General features: G+C 35.8%; 1 protein-coding gene across 1 annotated transcript; it reads right to left on the reverse strand.

Annotated features, from left to right (window-relative positions):
• Positions 1 to 281: 281 nt before the first annotated feature.
• LOC132065445 (uncharacterized) lies at positions 282 to 8,103 on the reverse strand. Its single transcript, XM_059458844.1, has 11 exons — positions 7,779 to 8,103; positions 5,877 to 6,071; positions 5,704 to 5,788; positions 5,464 to 5,539; positions 5,081 to 5,254; positions 4,758 to 4,860; positions 4,544 to 4,653; positions 2,696 to 2,785; positions 2,486 to 2,566; positions 1,595 to 2,362; positions 282 to 847 (listed from the first exon to the last, which is right to left on the reverse strand). Exons 1-11 carry the CDS (start codon positions 8,047 to 8,049, stop codon positions 755 to 757), a joined length of 2,046 nt encoding a protein of 681 aa, XP_059314827.1. The 5' UTR covers positions 8,050 to 8,103; the 3' UTR covers positions 282 to 754.
• Between the last annotated feature and the right edge of the window lie 2,064 nt (positions 8,104 to 10,167).

The following is a 10,167-nucleotide window of genomic DNA, read 5'->3' on the forward strand; positions in this document are numbered from 1 at the left end:
ATGCAGCACAAGTTGTGGTGTAGGTAACCTATCCTAACGCAAGCATCATTGGTTGTGGCTCAAACATGTGATTTATAGGCCATATGAAGACAATTTTCCCGTTGTTCCGGGACAATGCTTACCAAAACTATTTGATGTTGCCATGGGTGACATAGTTGTAACTTTAGCTTTTGCTATAGACTAAAACAAGGTCCGAGCCTTAACCCAACTCTTAAGATGGTACATTATTAACAATATCCAAAAAGCGGCCTTAACCCGACTCTTAAAATGTATTAACAACATCCAAAAAGCAATTTATATATAAAAGAGAAGCATAAGATGCCAGCCACAAGAATTACAAGATGTTAACTCTTTCTCTTGCACGCTGCGCGCGCACAGGGTACTTGTTACTTCCTAGTTCCTACTAGCACAAGTTTTGGGTAACTCTGTCGATCAAGGCTTGAATTAAACGAAGAAGTCACCTAGTGTTTTTGCCTCTGCTACAGTTTGAACCTAAGACCCGGTTCTCAATCCACTTCATTGACCACTGGGCCGACCCTTGGTTGTAAATTACAAGACGTTAATTATCAATTATTTTACATGCAAATGTAGCTATGGTAATTTTAGTTAGACGTGTCATTGCACCCTAATTGAACAATGCCCTCCAATTACCCATCTCCAGCAGAGAATTGCTCCACCTTGGGTGCTGGAGGGCCAGCTACACTAATCATGATAAGTCACTAAACAAGTTTACATTGGTTACAATGTAAAACAACTAGAGGAATGAACTGTAACCTCCACCCAGCGGTATCTTTGGCTTAAACGTAGCGGACGCCACCAAGTAAGGACAGTGCTGGAAACCCACACTCTGAGAAAACAGAAGCCAAAAGAAAATAATTAGTCCTTACTATCAGTTGATATACTCAGATAAGAGAGCATACTGAAGTGTGGAATAAGAATACAAGTTTTTCTGTGATTGTGGTTACACTTTTAACGCCGTCACAACTAGTAAACCTACATGTAATCAGCCCGACTTTAGGTTGGCTGTGAATCACAAGAATAGTAGCAATCATATTCACAGATATCAGGTAGTTCGTGAGAAAGGTTGATGAGAAAAATGGCAGGAAATGTAGAAATGGAAAAGGAAAAATCAAGTATGCATGTCCAGACACCAGTTGCATGTTACCAGTCTAGTGAACCATACAGTTTAAGTATCAGACATTGCCATTCACTCTCTTTTTCTCCTTATATGTATATGGACAGGTATGTTTTAAACATTTATATTAATGAATGGGGAGCTATTCGAGTGACTTTTTATTTTACGACATGTAATGGTAATTGATCAAGTGCGCACTCAATCTCGAAAAGAACCAGAAAAAGACAAGGGAGATAAGACAAAGGGCTGCAGAGTGGAAGAGAAGAAGGATCAAGTCAGTGGTGGTTTAGCTAGCTATAACCAGAAAGTTTTGTGCTATCATGCCTTTTGTCTTTGTTCAGTGACGCAGAAAGGGAAAAAATGATAAGGAAAAGTTGTACCAGGGAGGTCTGTTAGCTGTAGGAAGAATACTATCAGATTAGTATCACAAAGAAAGACGTAAAAAAGACATCGACTTACTGGTATGCTTAGCAACACCCCATCCACATTGACCAAGACAGGTAAAGCTCTTCGTGCAGCAACCGGAATGGATTTCAATAAGAGGAGAGCTCCTTCAGCTGATTTCTTTGTACAAGCAGAACACAAGTTTATGTTGCTTCCATCCCCTCTTTTTGATAATGTTGCTAGGTACAACCAATCAGCATCGACCATGTAACGTACCCTGGCCACCAGATCATGGCCAAGGACACAAGAATTGCAAAAGTTCCATCTTTCTTCTTCAAAATCTTGGAGTTGATTAGCGTTTTGCTTGCTCAGATACCACTTCACTATAAATCTGTTCATGAAGTACCCAACTTTTTTAGGATGGAGAACTTCGCTTGGAGCAGAAGCTGTGTATTCTATTTTCTGTTCCATCTTGTTTTTGAGCACAATAATAGTTTTGGACTTGAAATTATCGCTTTCCTCTCTCTGTAGAGAAATAATGCTCTTGTAGGTAGATTCACCAAGAATGCCTTCCCTTTTGGCTTCAGCTAGAACGGTATCAGAAGATGTTAAGTCCAAAAATTGCATTCCGAGTGTACTTTGAGGGAACTGATCTGAGTATGACCTCCCATTTGCTACAATTTGCTCTACCTCATTTGATATAGAGCAGTTTTTTCCTTCAGTCAAGTATGGATTTAACAACTCTAAGGTCAAATCAGCATCAGTTGAGCAGCAAACCAATACTTTAGTGCCTTTGGAGCCAGGAGCAGGACAAAGGTAACAACCGGATGCAGTAACAGCAGTCTGCAAGGTGTCATAAGTGATGTACATTCGGCAATGTGTTATTAAAAATCGTCAATCTAACTTCAAAATAAAGGAATTTCTTGCCCACAAGGCAAAGATCGAGTTAGATTGGATTATATTCACCTTGCATGGTGAAGTCCGAATGTAGTCTAATATCAATTTTGATGCACTGCCTCTGACAGGCCTTTGCCTTTGTGAAACAAACTATCAATACCGAAAACAAGAGGCAATGAGTAGGTATCTATCATTAGATAGAGGTCGAAGAAAGCTATCTACAACAAAATATGTTGTCTGAGATAAACTGATTAAAGTAAAAGCTGAAAGTTGCAATACCTGCAATAACAAAGCAATAAACTTGGAGAGAATTATGTCCTTCAATTCTGAAGGATTGAGGATTCCTAACTCAATCACCGCATATCCTTCCTGCTTTCCAGAAGAAAAAAATTAGTGGGGGAGGCAGAGAATGAGAGAGAGGGAACATCAGGTTATAGACAAGGTACAGAAATATATAGTGTTTCTCTTAACCAGATGAGATTCAATACTAAGGAAATATTACATGTGTGTGTTCTAGTTAAAATACATTTACCAACAGTACCAGTAGTCATTGAAGAATTCCTTTCTAAGGACCCGTTTGGCAATGAGAATTATTCACTTTTTTCCGGAATTTTTTTTCACTTTATGTGTTTGGCCTTAAAAATTCCAAATACAACTTCAAGTTGTATTTGGAATTTGGAAAACAACCAAAACTTGTTCTTCACTTTTTCGTTTTTCTGTTTTGGACCTTTACTTTTGTTTTTCTGTTTTCAATTTTTACCCCAAAAGTTTTTATGTTGCTCAATTTTTACCCAAAAAGTTCATACAACCTTTTTCACTAGTTATGTTGCTCAGTTGCTCTCCACTCCAACAAACATTGAACATCATGTGCTAAAAAGCCTTTAAAAGAAAAGAAGCAGGTGGGAATTTCGCAACAAGCCATATTTAGAGATGCTATATTTTTTGTGTACACGGGTAGGCTCCCCAGTTGCAGCCTTTTGATGGAAAGAAACCATCAGCCTTGAGCACTACATAAGCTGATCTTGAGTATAGTTGCTATATTTCTCGCACGGGTTATGTTTATTAATTGCTTTGGGTGGTTTTGCAAGTTTTTAGAAGTTCGGGGGTATAAATCATATTTCATGTTTTTTAGAAAAAGTACATTTCAACAACCAAATATTATTTGCAAAAACTATGGCCAAACACAACTCCAACTCCAACTTCAAAAATTCCAAAAAAAGTGATTTTTTTTTTTTTGGTTTCTATGGCCAAACGCCTACTAAGTTTCTTTTCCAAATGATTAGTTATCTATTTATTCACTAATTCTTTTCGACAATACTTCATCGAATGCCTGCAATTTAAATTTTTGGAAGAAGTGCACATAGTCAACAACAGTAATGCAAGGGGCATGCCTAGAAACTAAAAAAAGGGGCAGCCCGGTGCACTAAGCTCCCGCTATGCGCGGGGTCCGGGGAAGGGCCGGAACACAAGGGTCTATTGTACGCAGCCTTACCTTGCATTTCTACAAGAGGCCGTTTCCACAGCTCGAACCCATGACCTCCTGGTCACATGGCAGCAACCTTACCAGTTACGCCAAGGCTCCCCTTCAGGGCATGCCTAGAAACTATGACTTCTAAAATGCTTTAGGACTTACTTTCAGATATCTGGGGGAAAAGAAGTAGTAACATTTAAATTGGTAACTATGACGAACCACAAGTCCAAAGAAAGAAAACAGGAAATTACCAATCTACCCCAGTCCAAATAGAAAACTGCATACCTTATTTTTATACATTGTTGCTTTCTGTTTTACTACCTACAACCACACAACTCACAGGCTTCATTTTGCGTTGGGGATACAAAAATAAAGTTGAATTAAGATGTTACTTTTTTTTAAAAGGCTAACTTAAATTAAAATGTTACTTGTTCTTTTCTAAACAGGTACTGGAATGTCAACTGTGTATGCAAGGAAAAAGGTGCTAAACTGCAAACTGACGACAATATACCCAAAAAAAAGGCATGAATTGAAAGCAAATGCAGATAGATGATATTTCCCAAACATGTAAACCTGCTCCAAAGGCTATCAAGTATCAATAGAGGGACAATGGCACGTTGGTTAGAATGCATTCCCAACTAAACTCTAAAACTCACAGGCATGATAGTCACAGCTCGATGCATCAAGTTGGAACAAATTATGTCAACATGCAACCTTGTTCTCCGACAAGCATCAATAAGTGCTTGCAACTCAGATCTGAAGATAGCTGAAAATTATATGAGCAAGATACAGTAATTACAGGTTCTGTTAACAAGATTTTTCTAAAACACAGGGTGAATAATTAAGTCAAATGAAAGAAAAACAACTCACGTGACGCCAAGTCAGTCAATATCATCCGAATTCTATTACGAGCAAATAATGCACTTCTGTTCGTGGGATCTTCAACCCATTCTTGATTGGCACCTAGACATATCTGCAATACAAAGGTAACACAACTTTAGAAGTTTCCAATGAACTAGGAAAAGGAATAACCACCTGAATTTTTTAAGCAAAATGCGCAGATGTAGTTTAATCATTTTAATATTGGTGCTGAAACATTAACCTGAACAACTCTACTTACAGATTAGAAGATGTCATTTAGGTTCAAAGGCTACTATGGAAATCTTCCATAAAGGCAATCTGAAAAAACTAACCTTGTACATATCTTCTTTATAAAACTCCAGGAGAGGTCTCACCAATAAAAGTCCGCTGCCACTCGCTTCAGCACTTAAATCTGGACATGTACAGAACAGCTGTGATACAAACGCCATTCCAGCAAGTCCAAGCACACCACTATTACGAGATAACCTGAGAATCAATAGTTCCGCCTGTAGAGTAATCCCATTAGCGATTGCTAAGTCTATGGTGTCAAAACCTTTACATGTGCATGACGCAACATTAATTGTATTCAAATACCATTAATGAAACTCTTTTCGATATAATGACAAAACTTAAACAGATTTCCATCTGATAAGTGCTAATTTTTTAGAAACATAAAATGGAAAAATCCACAGAGTAGACACTGTTATGACAATACCTGGTCATCTGCATGGTGCGCAGTCATCAACACACCAATCTGATGCCGGATGCAAGCACTTTGGAGAATTTCATACCTGAACAAATGAAAAAGAACAACTTGTTTACTCACAATAATGAAAAGACTACTAACATCAGGCTGAATGTATAACATATCGTCGGTCAAAAACCAGCATGCACAAATATGACAAGGCTCAGAAATAGCATTCCGCTGAAGAAAATTTGAAACTATCATAATGACCTCTTCCGGCGAGCCGCTTCTTGCAAGTGACCCTGCTTTGGTTTGCCTTCTGACCATTCACAGCAAGCAATCTCACATTTGATTCCTATACAAGGCCTACATTATATCTCTATTAAAAGGTGTTAAGCAATGCTGTTACATTCAAGAGAAAGAAAAAGTTAAGGAATATATACCCATGCTTGTGACTCGACGATGAACAAGGTTGGCCTCATCTTTACTCTCAGCACGAAGTCCATGATCAATTACCACAGCCAAGAGCCCGTCAACGAATTCGTTCTTTTGTGCAGCAACACCAAGGGCATTGGCTTTCCATGTAGCAGTTAAGACACAAAGAGCCATGCTATCAGGGCCACCAGAAACGCCCAAAACTACAAAAAAGGTCAAGAAGAAAATTCAGCTCCATGGTCACAATAAAGACCATCCAAGAAATAATAGATTGTTCTTAGTTAGCTGGATCGTTGACCGGCGTCTATTCCAAGTCCTCTTTAAGGAGTCCTAGTTCTTTTTTATTTAGTTGACACCATAATGCGCCATATACTTTGTCAGCACCACAGGACGACAGTTGTGTCCAGCAGAAAAGTTAAATTTGAATCTTTCCAACTGAACCTGCCTGCTTGACTTCTGGCACTTCGAATAATTTGAATATAGAGAAGATATTTGTTTTTTGATAAAGTAAATAATTTTATTAACAATTGGGAAAACTCCGTATACGAGCCATACACCAAAAGAAGAGAACCTACATCAAAATATGGTTCTCAACAAGATATCCAATCCTCTATACAAATAGGGACCTCGTGAGTACACCAAAAAGTAACTAGAGACAAAACACTCCAATGCAATTTTACAAAATCTTGTTCCACCCCATCAAATGCCCTCATATTTCTTTCTTTCCTAGAGAAGATTAATAAGGGGAAAGGGGAGAGAGGAAAACAAACAATAATTCCATTTCATTTTCAATCAAATACTAAATTTATAAATTAAAATGCAGCTCAATACTTGATTGACTCTTAATCAACTCTGCATAAAGCCTTTGAGATACCAACATTACTAGACGAGCTGAATTGAACGATAAGTGCATATGTGAACTAAACTATTAACGAAGTGCATATCTGTACAATTTCGAATACTTTACGGGCATATTTGGAAAACAACAACATACCCATTGGAATCCCACAAGTGGGAAAGGGCATATTTGAACCTTTCATATATTATATATTCTTTATAGCAGCCAAAAATTATCAGACTATAGTACTATACCATAAAGCTGCAATCTTTTTCGCACATTCAACTCCTCTTTCTAATTTCTATGTACCCACAAAGTAAAAAAAGAAGAAATGAAGAGGGAAAACCTGACCAATACGATTATGGTGTTCAATACCAGCCATAGCCATACGCTTGGCAAACGTCTAATCAATTACAAAGTAATGAAAAAGGTACTATAAACTATAAAGTTACAATCTTTTACCCACTGTGGGTTAAAGCGTTTCCTATCAAAGGCGACTCCATTCACAGAGCTCAAACCCGAACATTCTGGTTAAGAATGGAAGAGTGAGATACTAGCTTAGCCACGTAGAGCTAAGGGTCTTCCTCAAAAAAAAAAAATTGTGAGTATAGAGAAAATTATACTGTGTATATTCAAAGATTACTTCTTGTACATATATATTAAACCTGGAACACCTTAGTGAGACCCGCAAAACAATTCCTCATGATATTAATACTTCTAATTCAGGCACACCAATTCACTAATGGATTAAAAAAAAAAGGTACTCCCTCCGTCCCAAAAAGATTATCTTAGTTTGACCTGGCACGGAGTTTAAGAAATAAAGGAAGACTTTTGACATGTGGAGTCCAAAACAAGCTTTAGATATTTATTTGGCAGTAAATCATCTCATAAAGTTAAATTATTTCTAATTATAGAAATGTGCAAATTTGTTTAAGGACAAACTGATAAGGAAAGTAAGACAATCTTTTTGCGAGGGAGTACTACATAGATGCAAATTTTTCCAGTTTTCTTTTCTATGCACCCATAATTCATTAAGTAAAAAAAAAAAAAGTAATGGAGGGGTAAAACTGACCAATAGGATGATGGGGTTTGAGACCAGCCATAGCCATACGCTTTGCAAATGTGTCTGAGTATACTGACATATCAATTGGGCCATTTTCTTGGCTGTGACTGCAACAACAACTGCACAGAAACCGAGAAGAAAAAGAAGTAGAAAGAGAGAAACGAAGAGATGAAGAAGGGTAATATAGGAATTTTGTTAATCTTGAAGTTTCATAAATGGAGTTTAGGAGTAAATGTGAAGATGTTTTGGTCTGTGAAGAAATAAGAAAACCTCGCGCCATTGACAACACAAGCTTGTAATTTGCGGTTGAGAGGTATACATACACTTGTAAAATGGATGACTAATTTTCTCCTTATTTATTTATGGGAAAATGCCAAAAATAGCCCTGAACTATTTGAAATAGGCCAATTTTGCCTTGCCTGCCGTTATGTTTTTTGCTCAAAAATACCTTTAGACTAATCAAATACTCCCTCTGTTTCAATTTGTTTGAACCTATTTCTTTTTTAGTTCGTATCAGAATGAATGACCTCTTTCCTAATTTGGAAACAAATTTACTTTAAGAATGATTTACAGCCACACAAATTTTCAAGGCTTATTTTGAACCACAAGTTTCAAAAACCTTCCCTCTTTCTTAAATGTCGTACCCAGTCAAATGGATTTATATAAATTGAAACGGAGGGAGTAGTTTAAAACTATCTTTCCCACCAACACTTGCTTCAAAATAAAGAAAAATGGATCAACTTTAGCCTTGAACGATTCGAAATGAGGCAGTTTTTGCACACCATACAATTTTGTTTTTGTTACAAACTTTATTTCCTTTCTCACTTCAAGGATTTATCTGTCTTTTTATTTTCTAGTTTCCCATCCCATCTCATTCCATCCCTTATTTGGTACCTGCTTTAAAGTCTCAACTAATTTGCTAACTATCTGGTGATAGTTTAGGTAGAAAAGTCTTATTTCGGATAGTTCAGATATGAAGCACAAAAAAAAGTGACAGTTGAGGTGTGTTTTTTAATCCCTGCCTCTTTATAGAAACCATATTTTCTTTGTCCTTAACTAATATGGAACTTTAACAAGATACAAGATACGTTAACGTTTGTGAAAAAAAATTGCATCAAATTTAAGATTTGCATTACTTAATGAATTTGAATCTTAGTTATTATACTCACGTTTAATAATACAGTTCGTCAAATTTACTAACATATTTACATTTTTCTTAATGACGATTTTGTTACGTTTTAGAATGCAAAAATATCATATGGACCAGTTTGAAGGAAATGGGAAAAAAGATCAAAGAAAGAAGAAACTGTTACTAGACTCTACGAGAGCATCATCATTAAGATTGTGACGGGATAGATATGATCGCTACATCTTCAATTAAAAGGCTCAGATTCAAGTTTGGGATAAAAAATTCTGATACAAAGCGATACGACTTTAAATTAATCGGGCTTCAAAACGAGTATATATATCTAACTCTTGAATTGAAAAAAATAATTATTATTCCTTCCACCACCTTCCCGCCATGTACCCTACCATTAGCCAGTTTATGATTCGTTCATAAAATGATCCAATTTTGTCATCTAAAAGTAATAAAGTAATAAACAAAACTGTATTCTCCTTTTTCTCTAATTTGACCAACCATGTTAAGCCAACAAAAGAGTATAGATTGTCAAATAGATACTGGAAACAATTGTATGGCCACAGAAAAAATTTGCCAATTGGCAACAATGATGCAATCCTCCTTGATCCATAATTCCAATTTTTATGTTGTCTAGTACTTTCTTCAATCCAAAATAAGGGTGGGATAACATTTTGGCATAAAAGAACTATCCAATAGCATTAATAATAAGGATTATTTGACTAAGCTACATTTATTATTTATTTCTTCTCAATCCTTCTACAACAGTAGCATAAATTTGAAGGAAAAAAATGTTAATGCTTTCTTAATTTGTAAAGCAACACATAATTAGACCATTATAATTTGAGTTTAAATTCAATGCATCAATAGTGTAAAAGTATTTTCATAATTAGATCACTTATTAGGTAATTACAAGTAATTTTTTTTATAAGTGTTAATGAAAATTTAGTATGGTAATTAACATGTTATCACATGTTAAAGTTCAATTATAAGTATTTACATTGTTAGCATTTGGAGTGTAATTTAATCCTAATAATTTGGCTAAAGCTACATTTAATTTAGATGAGAAATGTATTCTGTCTATTTCAAATTATGTGTTACACAAAAAAAATATATCGTACTTCATTATTTAAAAATAATTTAATTTAAAAAATTTCACTATATTTTACTGTAGACGATTTATAGTTACACAAATATTAATGCGCATTTTGGTCACAAGGTTTTTAAAAAAAATCTTAAAGTTTCATATTTAATTAGTTA

The sequence above is a fragment of the Lycium ferocissimum genome, chromosome 7 (genome assembly GCF_029784015.1).
Source record: "Lycium ferocissimum isolate CSIRO_LF1 chromosome 7, AGI_CSIRO_Lferr_CH_V1, whole genome shotgun sequence".
Lineage (NCBI taxonomy): Eukaryota > Viridiplantae > Streptophyta > Magnoliopsida > Solanales > Solanaceae > Lycium > Lycium ferocissimum.